At 39.5% G+C, this 17196-nt stretch overlaps 1 protein-coding gene across 1 annotated transcript in view; it reads right to left on the bottom strand.

The window, feature by feature from the left end:
- The window catches only part of POLR2B (RNA polymerase II subunit B), a 47168-nt gene extending 30164 nt beyond the window's left edge, over positions 1 to 17004 (bottom strand). Inside the window, exons 1-7 of the mRNA XM_059160442.1 lie at positions 16954 to 17004; positions 16671 to 16854; positions 10484 to 10556; positions 5968 to 6118; positions 3851 to 3963; positions 3508 to 3727; positions 2773 to 2931 (exon numbers count right to left, since the gene is read on the bottom strand). Coding sequence (XP_059016425.1) covers positions 2773 to 2931; positions 3508 to 3727; positions 3851 to 3963; positions 5968 to 6118; positions 10484 to 10556; positions 16671 to 16689 — 735 coding nt within the window. The 5' untranslated portion in view covers positions 16690 to 16854; positions 16954 to 17004. The remainder of the gene's footprint in view (positions 1 to 2772; positions 2932 to 3507; positions 3728 to 3850; positions 3964 to 5967; positions 6119 to 10483; positions 10557 to 16670; positions 16855 to 16953) is intronic.
- Between the last annotated feature and the right edge of the window lie 192 nt (positions 17005 to 17196).

A 17196-nucleotide genomic window follows, 5' to 3' on the forward strand; every position in this document is an offset into this window, starting at 1 on the left:
TTAAGCTCTATCCTCTCTTGGCTTCATAACCCTACATTATCATGGTCCCTCTAATAACAATTTCTGTCATCTCTCTCCTCCTATTCAGGCCTTGGTCCTGAGACACCTTATCCCAACTTATGGGTCTTCAGTTAACCACTCTTCATGAACAATATCCAAATATTCATCTTGCTCTTTTTCCTGTACCCTCAGCCCTCATATCTCCAAATGCCATTTGGTTGTTTCTACTTCCATGTCAGTTATTCCATTCAATCTATTATTTGTTTCATCACAGATCTTTCTCAGAATAAGAACACAAGAAAAAATAATGCATACATCACGTACCCTCACAAAATCTTTTGTCTAAAAAATGAACTCATTACATTCTAAAAATCAATTCTTAGGGCGCCTGGGTGGCTCAGTGGGTTAAAGCCTCTGCCTTCGACTCAGGTCATGATCCCAGGGTCCTGGAATCGAGCCCTGCGTCGGGCTCTCTGCTCAGCAGGAAGCCTGCTTCCACCTCTCTCTCTCACTCTCTCTCTGCCTGCCTCTCTGCCTACTTGTGATCTCTGCCTGTCAAATAAATAAATAAATCTTTTTTTTTTTTAATCGATTCTCGAAAGTTTTCTTTTTATCCAGAACTTAGGGATAGAAACATCAGAATCTTAATTGATTCATACTATAACAAACATATCAAACTTATCACTAAATCCAGATGATTATTTTAAGATTTGACTTTTAAATAATCTTCATACCCAATGTGGGATTCAAAACTACAACCCTGAGAACAAGAGCTGTACGCTCTACCGACTGAACTAGTCAGGTGCACCAGATGATTTTCCTTTCTCTGCCTCTAATTCATTCATTTTGCCCATAGCTGCCACAATAACCTAATATACTGTTTTCATTTCTTTGCTCTCCATGATCCAGGCAAATCCTTCTCAACAAATAATGCATATCTGCAACACCTGAGATCTTTTCCAAATACTTTTCCAAATACTTGGAAATACTTTTCCAAAACTTCCAAATACTTGAGCTTGGGCCCTGTTCTACCTATATTTATATGTAAAAGCCATTTTTTTTTAAGATTTTATTTATTTATTTGACAGAGAGAGAGAGATCACAAGTAGCCAGACAGGCAGGCAGAGAGAAAGGCGGAAGCAGGCTCCCTGCTGAGCAGAAAGCCCAATGCGGGGCTTGATCCCAGGATCCTGAGATCATGACCTGAGCTGAAGACAGGAGCTTAACCCACTGAACTACCCAGGTGCCCCCCATTTTAATTCTTTAAAACACCTATTCTACATATCTCTTTAACTTCAAGTAGTTAAAATTCTTGGGACGCCTGGGTGGCTCAGTTGGTTAAGCAGCTGCCTTCCGCTCAGGTCGTGATCCCGGCGTCCTGGGATCGAGTCCCACATCGGGCTCCTTGCTCGGCGGGGAGCCTGCTTCTCCCTCTGCCTCTGCCTGCCACTCTATCTGCCTGTGCTCCTGCTCTCTCTCTCTCTCTAACAAATAAATAAATAAAATATTTAAAAAAAAAAAAAAAAAAAAAAAAAAAAAAAAAAAAAAAAAATAAAATTCTCTATCTCCAAGTTCTTCATTTGTATAAGACTTAAAAAGGTGGCATTAGGCTCTGCAGAACTGTTGGCAAGCCACAAGAATAGAGACCTAAATGTCCATCAAAAGGGAAAAGGTTAAATAAATTATGCTACATCTGCATATGGAATATAACGGCTACAAAATAATGATCAAGTGCTCATCCATGTTTTTAAAGCATACCAGCAAAGTCTAGTGTGTATCACATGCTCCCATTCGTATTTTTTGCATTAAGACTATTTCTGAACTGATTCATGAGAAATTATCAAAAGCAGCTACCTCTGGGGAAAAGAATGGTCAAAAGAAGACTACTTTTTATAGTGTACTCTTTTGGGGCACCTGGGTGGCTCAGTCAGTTAAGTGTCTGCCTTCAGCTCGATCCTGGGATCGAGTCCCACATCAGGCTCCCTGCTCCACCGGAAGCCTGCTTGTCCCTCTGTCTCTGTCTCTCTCTCTCACTCTCTCCCTCTCAGTCTCTCATGAATAAATTTTTAAAACTCTTAAAAAAAAATCATAGTATACTTTTTCAGCTTTTGAACTATTTTAATGTGCATGTATGACTTAATCAAAACAAAATACAAAACTGTTATTTGAAATTAAACAGAGGCAATTACAACTACTTTCAAAAATAGTTGTAAAGATAAAAATTAAGAAATCTGAGTTACCTAACCAGCACATGACAAATATTCAAGAAATCCTACCCATTTTTTTTCATAAAGATTTTATTTACAAAAAAAAAAAGCTTTTATTTACTGGGGCGCCTGGGCAGCTCAGCTGGTGAAGCATCTCCCTTCAACTCAGGTCATGATCCCAAAGTTCCTGGGATCGAGACCTGCATTGGGATCTCTGCTCAGCAGGGAGCTTGCTTCCCTCCCCCTCTCTCTGCCTGCCTCTCAGCCAACTTGTGAACTCGGTCAAATAAATAAATAAAATCTTAAAAAAAAAAAAAGATGACTGCAGCCTTATGAGAGATGCTCAGCCAGGGGACCCAGCAAAGCCACACCCAGGTTCTAGATTCACAGAAACTGTAAGATGATAAATGTTGGTACTGGAGTAATTTGCTACTAGCAATAAGTAAATAATACAACACCTACCTTAACACTGACGAAAGCTTTTTTGACTAAGAATGCAGTCTGATAATTTATAAGCCTAGACAAAAAGAAATAAAGCCAAACAATATATTATTCCAGTCCATACCTGTCCTCCTCTTGCCAGCATGCTAACCCAAATAGTACTGGTGGGCCGGGATGAATTCTCCAAACATGATCTACACTCTCCTGTGTAGGCATATTTAGAATCCTTTTTGGCAAAAACATAGACTGTGTTTGTTGCCATTTTCTCTTGAGCAATCAGAACCTATAAGGACAACAAAAAAGTTATGCCGTAAGTCCCACAAGTCTTTGAAGTAGAAAGAAGAGCAAAATCTGCATCTTAACCTGATCCATGGGCTCACTGATATATCAATTCTTGAACTTTACAAACTCCATTTTACATAAATGCTTCACAGAAACATATAAGCTTGAACACCAAATCTCTAGCCTTTATAACATATAGCTAAATAAAGTTCTGGCTTATGTAAGTTGTCACCCTCTAAATAATTCCACTACCACCTCCAGGTTTTCTGTATATAAATCTACTTTTTAATTTGAACTTTCACAACTTAAATCTTAATTATATACTGTAATTTTTTGTAAAAAATGCTTATTATGGGACACGTGGGTGGCTCAGTCGGTTAAGTCGCTGCCTTCGGCTCAGGTCATGATCCCGGGGTCCTGGGATCGAGTCCCACATCAGGCTCCTTGCTCAGCAGGGAGCCTGCTTCTCCCTCTACCTCTGCCTACCACGCTGCCTGCTTGTGCGTGCTCTCTCTCTCTGACAAACAAACAAATAAAATCTTTAAAAAATAATAAAAATAAAAAATACTTATTATACCTTTTCTGATCCATTAATAATGAAATATCCACCAGGATCCAAGGGGCATTCATTTAACTCACAAAGATCACGATCTGTTAAGCCATTCAAGAGGCAATAAGTTGAACGCAACATAATTGGAATTTTTCCTATAAAAGTTTTCTGATGCTGAGTTTGAAGTTGTTCTTCACCTTCCTTAATGACGGTTTTTGTTATATCAACATAAAGTGGAGCAGAATACCTTTAGAAACAAAGATCACAATTATGTAATAGTAAGATATTTGCTAAACTCTCAATTGAACCGGTTAAAATTATAATATTTTCTGAATTGTATGTCAATACCAACTGCTGGAAAAAGTCTTACGTGAGATTTCTTAATCTGGCCTCATTTGGCATCATTGGTGAAGGAGCGCCATCTCTTTCCCAATGGGTAGGTTTGGAGAGGTAAATTTGTTCAAACTTCAGCAAGTATCTTGGCTAAAAGGAAACCAAAAACATGAAAAGGATAACTTTTTTCCATAAGATTCCATTTTAATCAACATTAGCATTTTTCACTAGACGCAACTCTAGAAACTGCTGAAATTAACTCACTTTACTACTACAGAGACTCTCCAAAGCCAATATCCATATTCCATAGATGTCAAGTTGAATACTTAATGGCTTTCTTAAGGCAAAAGACAAACAGTCTTAAAATATCCCAAGTAAATAAAGACTACGCACATAGCTCATATGCTCTGTGTTTATACCAAATAGTTAAAGGATTTGTGTAAATAATCTATATAACTTTATGTGCCCTCTCCTTGGTTAAGGTCAGAAGAAAAAAGTTACCAGAAAAGAAAAGATAAATCAGATAATCAGGACAACTAAACACCAAAAAAAAATTAACCTACCTCTTCAACACTCAAAAAAAATCCTAATTACTCTATAAAGGACTGAGAACTTCCAACTTCCAACCCTGACTATAGCTCACCCACCCCAAAAGGGAAAAAACGTTTTCCATTAGTATCTATTTGCTCCCCAATAAACAAGATCCAAGAGAACTTTCCAGAGATAAATGGATATGGGTTTCTCTCTAAACCAAATCCTAGACAAAGAGACAATGGGGGCGCCTGGGTAGCTCAGCTGGTTGATCACGGACTTCCAGGATCGAGTCCCGCATCGGGCTCCCAGCTCCTTGGGGAGTCGGCTTCTCCCTCTGACCTTCTCCTCTCTCATGCTCTCTCTCACTCATTCTCTCTCAAATAAATAAATACAATCTTAAAAAAAGAGAGAGAGACAGACAATGTTCAGCAAGGAGCCTGTTTCCCCCGCCCACCTGCCCGCCTCTCTGCCTACTTGTGACCTCTGCCAAATAAATAAATAAATAATCTTTTAAAAAAAGAAAGAAAAGAAAAGGACAGATCAAGACAAAAATCAATACTGACTGTTGTGGTAATTCCATTCCCAAGTCAAATAACACCAAGTATTTTCTTGCTGAACCCCTTAAGTATCTTTTCTCTACTAAGACAGTCCTACCCTGCCCTTCATGGTCAGCTTAAGTCTCCCCCCATTTTTTCCACCAAGTTCTGATACTCCAATTTCAGACCTCTTCCTCGATTATATTTAATAGTACTGGCACTTTGAGTCTGTTACATTGTTTTCTCTTTTGTTCTGCAAATACCAGGAAGAAAAAATGCTTAACAATAAAAAAGAAAATTTTTTTAAATGCCCCTTTTCCAGCACAATGCCAGAAAGGCCAATTATTTTTGTTCTTAACAGCAAAAGTCTATGTAGCATCTCCAACCAGAATGAGAAGAACAGATAACCCCTCAGGAGATGAGCTAAAAAAAGGACTGAACTGGGGCTCTCCCTGACTCCCCTGACTCACTTTCTTTTTCAGTTTCGCCATCTCTCTTCTCCTCAAAAACTAGGGATAGACTTGGAGTATATATTTCTTTACAATCATTCATTTAAATTATAAAATTATAAATTATATTATAAAAGTATACTCTTGCTATGATTTTAATAATGCTAATAACAAAGACTATGAGGAACTTAGAAAAACAAGAATAGCTGGTACATTTGGGTGATTTTCTCTTATCTCTTATTTTGTTATAATAATGTATTTCTTATAAAATAAGGGGGAAAGTCCTTCAAATAGATTTTCTTTCATGATTCCTTACTGTGAAAGAAAAAAGGGGGTCTTTCTGAAGCAATATAACTATTTATGCCTTGCTTCTCCTAGTAGATCATATTTCTTAAGTTCCCTCTCCCCAACTATTAAATCCCTATTATCTGAATAAGGATTAGGTTTCAGATTACTTGCAAAACTGTATCTCTTCACTAGTAAGAATAAATTAGGAACTGATAAAAGATGCTGTAAATACCCTGCTAAAAACACCAACTTTCTTTTCTTTTACCTTTAGACCAGGTAAGAGGACTGAAATTTCAAAACAAAACTCTCCTTTCACATACGTTACTTTAATAGAATAATCGTCTTACCGGTTCTTCAACTTCTCCACTAGCGTGCTGAGCTTCAGCTTGTAGGTCTATAGGTGGAGCATCTTCCACAATTCTTTGAACAGACATCTGAATAAACTCATCAAAAGAATCCAGCTGTTGTCTGACCAAGCCTTTCTCATCAAAATAGGAACTGGGAAAATATTAAGAGTTTATAACCAGTTATAAGTCAGTGATTTCTCTAGCATATTTCCTCCTTCTAATTAAATCCAACAAATAATCAATCATTAAATACCAGTCCATCATTACACAGATATGATGAGTTATCCAAAATCAGAGTGAGACCAGGAATACTTTCTTTGTAGAACTTGTTAGGCTTCGGGTAACACGACTTATAATTATGGGTAAAATAATTAAAGCACAACAAAAGAACTATAAGGAAGTGCTAATATAAATGTTCTTTATAGATAAGTTTTATCCAACCTCTTTAAGTTATTCATTTATTCATTCACTCATTTATTTGATTTCTACGGCCCACGTGGGGTTCAAACTCATGACCCCAAGATCAAAAGCTATACACTCCTCTGAGTGAGCCAGGCGCCCTTCATCCAACCCCTTTGAAACATTTTTTTCAAACTAAAAAAAATGTGGATACTTGAGTGGCACAGTTAGTTAAGCATCTAACTCTTCATTTCGACTTGAGTCGTGATCTCAAGGTGATGGGATTAAGCCCCATGTGGGCCTCTGCGCTCAGTGAGAAGTCTGCTTACAATTCTCTCTCCCTTTGCCCCTCCCCATGTGTTCACTTGATATCTCTAAAGGAAGTAAGTCTTTTTTTTTTTTTTTAAGATTTTATTTATTTATTTGACAGAGAGAGATCACAAGTAGGCAGAGAGGCAGGCAGAGAGAGAGAGGAGGAAGCAGGCTCCCCGCTGAGCAGAGAACCCGATGTGGGACTCGATCCCCGGACCCTGAGATTACGACCTGAGCCGAAGGCAGTGGCTTAACCCACTGAGCCACCCAGGCACCTCAGGAAGTAAGTCTTAAACTAAAGAAAATGTGTAGTCAAAGATAAAAGAACTCTAATTTGAGTAAGTGGGAAGATGATACCCATGACCAAAATATGGAAGATATAAAAACTTCAATTTTAGGTTTAATATTAGCTCGAATTTGTATATGTTAAAGGTGAGATGAGAGTAAGTCATTCAAGTGAAAATACTCAGCAAATGACTGATGATAAAAAATGAAGTATGGCTGGGGCGCCTGGGTGGCTCAGTGTTAACCCACTGAAGCCTCTGCCTTCAGCTCAGGTCATGATCTCAGGCTCCTGAGATCAAGTCTCAAGTTGGGGAGCCTCCTTTCCCCTCTCTCTGCGCCTGCCTCTCTGCCTGCTTGTGAGCTCTCTGTGTCAAATAAATAAATAAAATCTGGGGGGAAAACAACGAAGTATGGGTAACAGATGAGAGTTACCAATAGATACAGAAATCACAATGAAGCCCTAAAGAAGAATGAAGAATCTGAAAGAGAGATACATGATTTACAAGGAAGAGACACTTATTCACATGAGGGAAAGGAGAAGAATATATATAATAAATGTACAAAAAAATGTGAGTACAAGAGCAATCTCACTCCTCACTCCTCACCACCAACTCACTACCAGCTGTATACCTGGGCTTCAGCGAGACTAAGACTCTGAGATCCACCACAACCCTAAGGACTGGATTATATCTCTGGCCCTCTGGAGATTATCTCTCTGGCCCTCTGGCACACCCCTGTGTCTCAATTCCTTCACTTTGTAACCCTTGCCATCTTGTACCTGTGACACTTTCTCAGCTTCTGCTCCCCTTTCCCTGGCCACTACCCTTATGCTCAAATCAATTTTCTAAGGCAATATGCACAGCCCAACTAACCACCAGTCTTCCATTTTGGCATCACCAGGTCACTTCACAGGTCATCAGCAGGCCATTAACTGGCTGACTTTGAGTCAAGATCTCACCCTGATTCAATCAATCATAGACATCAATACTAGAAGTTAGGTCCTATGGTAAAGAACAGCACACAATCATCCTTACAGAAGGTACAGCCTAAAGAATGGATAGGGCAATTTCCTTCAGTATAGACTGTGAGCTAACAGGAAAGAAATTTCTCACAACCACTTGGGTCCACCACTGATATGTAAGAAACACATGGAAAAAGGCACTGTCTGTAACTAAAATAACAATAGTTTTTATAGACAATTAACAATGAAAAAACCTTCACAAAACTATGGATAAGATTCACTCCCCCAGGAAGACTTCCCAAGATCATTATAATACTGTTTCATTAGACTGTTATCCCTGGGGAGCCTGGTGGCTCAGTCAGTTAAGCACCCAACTCCTGATTTCAGCTCAGGTCATGATCTCAATGTACTGGGATCGAGCTCCATGTGGGGCTCTGTACTCAGCAAGGAGTCTGTTTCTCTCCTTCTCCCTCTGCCCTTCCCCCTGCTCACACGTGCGGGCACACACGTGCACTCTCTCTCGAATAAATAAATCTTAAAAAAAAAAAAAAAGGTTGCTCTTTACATACCTAAACTATAGAAATATCTCATTTTATAACTATCTGGATTATTTTACCAGAAGTCATCTTACTGAAGTCCCTAGTAATATTAAGTAACATCATAATCACACTGCTTGGGAAAAAATCATTTGATATTAAAAAGTGAAAAAAAACAAAGCATCAGCTCACAATAAACAAAGCACCTATAGTCATTTAAAACATAAAAATCAAGTATTTTGTAACAAATGCTAAATGGGGTAACTATTCACAATAGTTTACCTTGAACAACCAATCACATATTCCGAAAACAATTCTTTAAGATTAAAATATTCCTTCTCCCTGGATATTGTAGAATATAGGCATACCCACAGAATATCTACCTAGTTATTTTTTCCTAGTCAGATGCCTCTTGGTGTCTAATACTGAATGATCATAGAAAATACAAATGTATTAATACAAAGTTTTTAGGGCACCTGAGTGGCTCAGTCGGTTAAGATGCTGCCTTCGGCTCAGGTCATGATCCCAGGGTCCTGGGATTGAGGCCCACATCAGGCTCCCTGCTCCATGGAAAGCCTGCTTGTCCCTCTCCTACTGCCTGCCACCTACTTGTGCTCTCTATCTCTGTCAAATAAATAAATGAAATCTTAAAAAAAAAAAAGTTTTTATAGCCCATGTTTAGTAGTAAAAATATACACTTACATTCCAAAATCTCAATACATTTTTAATAAAACAAGGTTCAAAAAGATTCAGTTTTACTCCAAATACAATTGGTACAATGTTGGAAGCATATATTCTTTGAAAAGGAAGAAACTGTCAACAAAGAGGATGTGCATCTTGGCGATGAAGGGGCTCAGAGTTATCATCATGTTACTATATACACAGCAACTGTGGTAGCATTTTATATCCTAATATAGCAGGATGTTACTTCAATACTTAAAAGTTGTTTTTCTTACCTACATGTAAGGCTTCTGAGTTTTGTTACATTTTAATTACACATAGAACTGGATGGGAATTTGGGCTGAAATACAATCTAATGTAACTTTATCCATTTAAAATAATAAGAAAACCAAAAAATCAAATTAACATCAGTAATGGAAAAAAACAGCATCGCATGCCTCCTGATAGACTGCAGAGAGAACATCACTGCTGCCAAAAGTAATCATTTGAATCTAATTACAAGGAAACATCAGAAAAACCCAAACTGAGGGGCATTCTAAAAAGCAACTGGCCTGAATTCTTCAAAAATTCCTAGTTCAAAAAAAAAAAAAAAAAAAAAAGGAAGACTGAGGGATTGTTCTAAATTACAGAAGATAAAAGATAAAAAGTAGGTCATGAAAACTAAATGCAGTATATACTTCTAGGTTAGATCTAGGATCAGGAAAAAAATGTATCTTACTATGAACAACATTAGTGGGACAACTGGCAAAATCTGGGTAAGATCTATAGATTAAATTATTGTACTGGGACGCCTGGGTGGCTCAGTGGGTTAAAGCCTCTGCCTTCGGCTCAGGTCATGATCCCAGGGTTCTGGGATCGAGCCCCGCATCGGGCTCTCTGCTCAGCGGGGAGCCTGCTTCCTCCTCTCTCTATGCCTGCCTCTCTGCCTACTTGTGATCTCTGTCTGTCAAACAAATAAATAAAATATTAAAAAAAAATTATTGTACTAATATCAATTTTCTGATTTTGATGACCTATGATTATGTAAAAGAATATTCTTAATCTGTAACTTACTCTCAAATATCTCAGAAGAAAAATATGCAGAGAAAGGGAAAGGCAAAGAAAATATGTAAAGTTAACTAACATCTAGGGAACCTGAGTGAAATGTATATATGATTTCTTTGTGTAACTTTACTTAAGTCTGAAATACTCTAAAAGTTCAAGTTAAATATATAAATAGAGAAACCAGCTCCCATGTAGCATATTCATATAAACATCTAATTTTTAAGAACAGAATAAGCAAGAAATCCCTTTATAGGTTATTTTGCTTTTAAAGCTTATGAAGTTTGGTCTCCAAAGTTACCTGATTACAATCCAACATGCTTCTTGCCACAAGTCTGGGGTGATTTCATCATCATCTTCATCATATTGCATATCTGCAAAAACCAAAAACATTATACCCGTGTGCAATAAAATGCTAGTTGTTAACATCTCGCTCCTATGATTTGAAGTAGCAGAAACATATTTGTTAAATAAAAAGCAATTTTTCACCCCACTTTTCTGAACTTTCAGTTAATTGAATTATTACTAATATATTACAATAGACATAGGTACACATCCAAGTATACAAAGGTCTATATCACATAGGCATTTTCCCAGTATACATTACAAAGGTTCAGAGTAAGTTGTTTGAGTTCATTAATATCCCATCATCTCCGGAAAGTCCATGTAATTCTCATTAATAGCTAACTAAAATGATAACTAGGAGCAAGCATACAGTCCTCTGATCAATAAGCTCCTCAGAGACTGGAGTGAAAGATTAGGGTAAGGGTGTACAGCCAGAGAAGGGTTCCAATAGTTGGGCAATACCTTAAGGTGCAGTGGTTTAATACAGCAAGATTTCATATAGGTAAAGGTATGACAGACATATTTCCCAAAGATGGCCACAATTGTATCTGCTATTTCACATGCTCTTTCATAATGTCACTTGATATGCCTACCATCAAGATATAGGGGTTTAGGGGTGCCTGGGTGGCCGGTTATTAAGCATCTGCCTTCAGCTCAGGTCATGATCCCAGGGTCCTGAGATCAAACCCCGCATTGGCCTCCCTGCTCAACAGGGAGCCTGCCTCTCCCTCTCCCACTTGCCCTTCTTGTGTTCCCTCTCTTGCTGTGTCTCTGTCAAAAAAAAATAAATAAATAAAATCTTTGGGGGAAAAAGAAAGATATAGGGGGGTCTATGTTTCCTCCTGGTAAATCTGGGTGGGTTTTTGGCACTGCCGTAACTAAAAGAAAGCAGCTGAAGCCACACTGCATGACTTAAAAAGCTAGGTAAGAAAAGGCAATGCAATTCCACCTTTTTTACGTTTCCATGCTTCTGGAGCTCTGAGTGGCCATTAGTTAAGTCCTACTACTCTAAGGCTGGTATTAGTACAAGGAAGCCCAAACCATAGAGAAAGGACACTTACAGATGCTCCTATCAATCCTGGTCCTTGAGTCCTGCGAAGCCAGGTGCCAGACACGTGAGTAATAAACTCTCTAGATCATAGAGGCCCTAGTCGTCAAAACCCAACCTTTGAGTCTTTGCACTAAACCACTGACATCATGGAGCAAACAAGTCATTCCTACAACACTCTATCCAAATTCCTGACCCACCAAATTCATGAACACATTAATTTTTAAGCAGCCAAATTTCAGGATAGTTATGCAGCAATAGTAATTTGAACAACAGGGGATTTAAAAAATCAAGAGTGCACTGGTCCTCTGCTAATAGTCTCAACATCTTATCTAAAAGACAAGTGTGTTGTATTTTTGTTTTTATATTCTAACTTATATAGCCTGTAGAACTTAAGGGCTTCCAATTTGAAATTTAATACATGTTCAAAGCAAATTATTTAATAAATGCCTCTTGAGCAGATTGGAATTACTGATCCTGACATGTGGGTGGGAGTGAGTAAGAAAGACAAAGCTACCCAAAATAGCTCTGGGATATCTAACTTTGATGACAGATTAGAGATTACTATCACAGCCACAAAGAGAAGCGAGAAGGTGAGAAGGTGAGAGAAATGAGGGGGTTAGCTTTAGGTATACTTGTGAATCATTTATCCCTTTAAATACCTGCAGTAAACAACTGGATGTAAATATAAAACTCAAATAAGGGAACTAAATTACAAACGGCTGAGAATCATGAGCAAGTCGTTGGTAGAATACGGAGAGCTTCCAAACAGAAGGAAGACTGAAGGCAGGATATTAAGGAATACCTCTATTACAGTCATGTGACAAAAAATGAATCCACGAAGGAGACTCATTCACACAGCTATGCCCATTCAGCAAATATTTGTTGAATATATTTACTATATCCCAGACATTGGAGACACAACCTTCAACAAGATAAGAGATGGCTGTATCCTCAGGGAGATCATCACCTACTAGAGGGATGCAAACAAGATGAAGTCAATTAAAAGGAAAAACAAAGTGAATGGACAGTTCTAACCAAGACCTGAGAGGTTATGGTAGACTTCCCCAATGCAGAGCTGGGCAGAGACCTCAAGGATAAATAAATAGGAGTAAACCAGGCAAAAAGAAAGGGTGAGGAAGTGAGGGGCAGAGAAAGTAGTCTTTCAAAAAGAAAAAACAATTTGCACAAAAGACTTCAAAATGAAAGCTACTCAAGGAATGAAAGAAGGCTAATGTAGCTGAAGCATGGAGTGTGAGTGGTAAAAGAGACTGGTCTTTACCAATAGAGCTTTGAGGAACCATTCTAAGATTTTAACAAGGGTTTGGCTAGATCAGATTTTCATTTCTGAAAGATCACTGTGGCCACAGTATGGATGGTGAATGGAAACGCCAAGAAACCTGGAGCACACAAACCAGATGAGAATCCAGAGAAGTAATCTAGATAAGAGATGGTGGTGGCCCCAACTAGAAATTATGGCAGAGGGGACAGACAACTGACTAGATCTGACATATTTAGAAGACAGAACCCTCAGGACTTTGTGGCTCATTAGATAATGGGGGCAGAAGAGAGGAATCAAGAATGATGCCCGGCTTCTGGCTTCAACAACACAACAGGGGGATAGCACTCACTGAGACGGAGAACAAAGGACAAAACAGATTAGGAAGGATGATGAGTAACGGAAAATAGCTCAGTCTGGGCAGTGCCAACTTTGAGTAGCTTAGAACACATCTATATGAGTTGTGCAGTGGCAGTTAGATATGTTAGACACCTGAACTGGATATATAAATTCGAAGTGATCCACATATAAATGGTACCTAAAGCCATGGAGATGGAATCCTCCAGAAATAATACAAATAGAAGAGAACAAGAAGGAATGTCAGGTAAGAAGAATTACGTGAGAGTTATGCGGCAGAAGGAAGGAATGATTTCCAAGAGGAAGCCATCAACAATGCTGAATACCACAGGGTCTGGATAAGCTTTGAAATAATGTCCCTCTAATTTATCAATTGAGAAGTCATTGACATTCTTATTAAGAGCTGTTTTAGGGGCGCCTGGGTGGCTCAGTGGGTTAAAGCCTCTGCCTTCGGCTCAGGTCATGATCCCAGGGTCCTGGGATCGAGCCCCACGTCGGGCTCTCTGCTCAGTGGGGATCCTGCTTCCTCCTCTCTCTCTCTCTCTCTGCCTGCCTCTCTGCCTACTTGTAATCTCTGCCTGTCAAATAAATAAATAAAATCTTTAAAAAAAAAAAAAAAAAAAAAAAAAAAAAAGAGCTGTTTTAATGTACTGGCTAGAGCACAATTAAATTGGAATAGGTTGAGGAGAAACTGGAAAATAGGAATTGGAAACAACAAAGAGCCTATTTCTTTTAAGAAGAGTGGCTGTGAATGAATGGAGAAAGGCTAAACATTGGAAGAAAAAGTAAACAAAGAGTTTAACAACAACAAAGAGTTTAACTTGTGTGTGTGTCTTGTTTTGTTTTTGTTTTTTAGTACAAGAGATCTAATATTTCACACAGAAAAAGAAGCCAGGTGAAAAGAAGTGTCTGAAAAACTGATAAGGGTATATCCAATAAAGCTATCAAAATGGGGCACCTGGGTGGCTCAGTCAGTTTAAGCATCTCCCTTCAGCTCAGATCATGATCTTGGGGTCCTGGGATGAAGCCCCATGTTTCGCTCCCTGCTCAGCAGGGATTTCCGCTTCTCCCTCTCTCTCCCAACTCATGCTTGTGCTCTCTCAAATAAATAAATAAAACCTTAAAAAAAAAAAAAAAAAAAAAAGAGGGGCACCTGGATGGCTCAGTTGGTTAAGCACCAACGTTCAACTCAGGTCACAATTCTAGGGTCCTGGAATCAACCCCCAAGTCAGGCTCCCTGCTAAAGCCTGCTTTTTCCTCTCCTCCCCACTTATGCGGTCTCTCAAATAAATAAATAAATACTTAAAAAAAAAAAAAAAAGATATGAAAGGACACAGGCAGGAAGGGACTGTAGACTCAATGCTGGAACAGACCTGATAAATGAAATAACTTTAACTCTCTTCCCATAGGATTATTATACATTGCTAATGAGAATATATTGGGGCACCTGGGTAGCTCATTCGGTGTCTGCCTGCCTTCACCTCAGGTCATGATGAGGAGTCCTGGGATGGAGCCTCATGTCAGGCTTCCTGCTCAAGGGGAGCCTGCTTCTCCCTCTCCTCCCCACTTGTGCTCTATGTCTCTAATAAATAAATAAAATCTTCAAAAAAAAGAATATAAACTAGTATAATCTCTATAAAGGTCACTTCGTACCATCTGCAATATGTTAAACATCTATATTGTTTGAGCTGACAATTCTATATTGAGGAATTTCTCCTACAGACATACTTGCATTGGACAAAATTACATGTACAAGATAATTCCTGGGGCGCCTGGGTGGCTCAGTGGGTTAAAGCCTCTGCTTTCGGCTCAGGTCATGATCCCAGAGTCTTGGGATGGAGCCCCGCATCGGGCTCTCTGCTCAGCGGGGAGCCTGCTTCCTCCTCTCTCTCTGCCTGCCTCTCTGCCTACTTGTGATCTCTGTCAAATAAATAAATAAAATAAAATAAAATAAAAAGATAATTCCTAACAGCACTATTTGAACCAGAAAAAGATCAGATATAACCCAAATACCCATCAACAAAACACTACTTAAGGAACATTCGTACAAACTAGGTAGGTGTGAAAAAAAATGAGGTGCTCAGGAAAATCTCCTAAAAATACACACACACACATCCAGAAAAGGGTGTTACCCTTTTTTTTTTTTTTAAGGGTGGAATACAGAATCCCATTTATATTTGCTTGAATATGCATAAAGCATTCCGGAATGAGAACCTACTGTGGAGGGGGCTCACCCTACACAGATGGTGGACAAGAATAAAAGCTTACACTAACCTTTTTATATTTACTACCTTGAGAGCCATAAGACTATGCTACCGACTCAAAAAGTTAAGCTAAAAAAAAACTTTTAACTTTTTTTCTGAGATAGGAATTAAGAAACCTAGTGATACTAATAGGTTTTCAGACTCAAGACAAGAGAAAGAGAAGTTTAAACAGCAGAGTTGGGACGCCTGGGTGGCTCAGTTGGTTAAGCAGCTGCCTTCGGCTCAGGTCATGATCCCAGCGTCCTGGGATCGAGTCCCACGTTGGGCTCCTTGCTTGGCGGGGAGCCTGCTTCTCCCTCTGCCTCTGCCTGCCATTCTGTCTGCCTGTGCTCGCTCTCTCCTCCTCTCTCTCTCTGACAAATAAATAAAAAAATCTTAAAAAAAAAAAGATTAAAAAAAAAATAAATAAATAAATAAAAAAAAAAAATAAAATAAACAGCAGAGTTTATGCTTTTGCTTCTTTTTCTCCATGCAGTGGCCTGGGAATAAGGAGAAACGGGAGAGGTGGCCACAAGACTGGGAGTCAGAAAAAAAGTGGTTTGAAATAGTAGCTGTGGAGTATGGAAGACCGAGCATTAAAAACACGTAATGAAAATAGACTCGACTAAGAATTCTACATGTGAAAAGAAAAAATAAAGACATACTGGCCCTACTCCATAGGATACAGAACACCTGAAAACTCTTCCATCTGTGGGAAGACGAAATTTAAAGGTCATCCTCTAAGACAATTTACTTAGACATACGACAGCATGAAGGAGCGCCCCGACATACACACTATACTCTTTCCAAAGCCTAGCATAATGCTCGGCACAGGCTGACACTCAACAATTCAACTATTCGAAACACATTCACTCTGGCTTCGGGGGAAATCAAGAAAGGAGCCCTTTGCTTCAAAGTCAAAACAGCGCAAACTGTCTTACTGCTCCGCACGCCATTTCAATCCGGGAAGGCGATGTCCGACTTAGCCAGGAGCCGAACGAGGGGAGAACAAGAATCACCCGCGCAGGGGCGTTAACGCGGTTCCCCGCACCCTCCATCTCTCACAATCCCAGCTTCGTTCCCCTGGGGAATGTTGGGGGTACGACTGGGAACACTGGAGCCGCGAGTAAGGGGGAGGCCGCGAACCCTCCATTGGGTCAGCTTCCCCTCTTTTCCCTCCTTAGGTCGTCGCAGAGTGTTCTGAGGGGTTACCTACCCTCGTCCGCGTCATACATATTGGCAAACGGTTCCCAAGTTCCTAACTCCTGGAATCAGAAAATCGCGCAGCAGCCGACAGCACCCGCAGCGTGAGGCGAGTAATTTCCGTCTCCGGCGTTCCCAGAATGCTCTGCTTCTCAGGCCAATGGCTGCCCACAGAGCAGCCAACGAAAGATCTGCGCCTGCGCAAGTGGGAGGGTACGGTTTGTGAGGGTTAGAATTGCGCACGCGCAAATCGTAAACCACCGCCTCCAGTGGCTGATTGGGAGAACGGTTCCTACCGTGACGGTCGGATTCCGCCAATTAAATTTTTTGTTTTTCAATACTGTTGCACAAATAGTGACACCTGAAAAAAAAAATAAAGATTTATTAATAAGGGGTTTTGAGGCCGTGAATATGAGGCATTTTTTTTTGCACTTCCCAGACCAAAAACATGAAGCTTCCAAATAATGTGATTCACTAAAAGCACGTTGTGCCAGCGGTGAAGCGCTGAAGAAGACTGAAAGGACACAAACCCTCACTAC

Source organism: Mustela lutreola, chromosome 1 (genome assembly GCF_030435805.1).
Source record: "Mustela lutreola isolate mMusLut2 chromosome 1, mMusLut2.pri, whole genome shotgun sequence".
NCBI lineage: Eukaryota > Metazoa > Chordata > Mammalia > Carnivora > Mustelidae > Mustela > Mustela lutreola.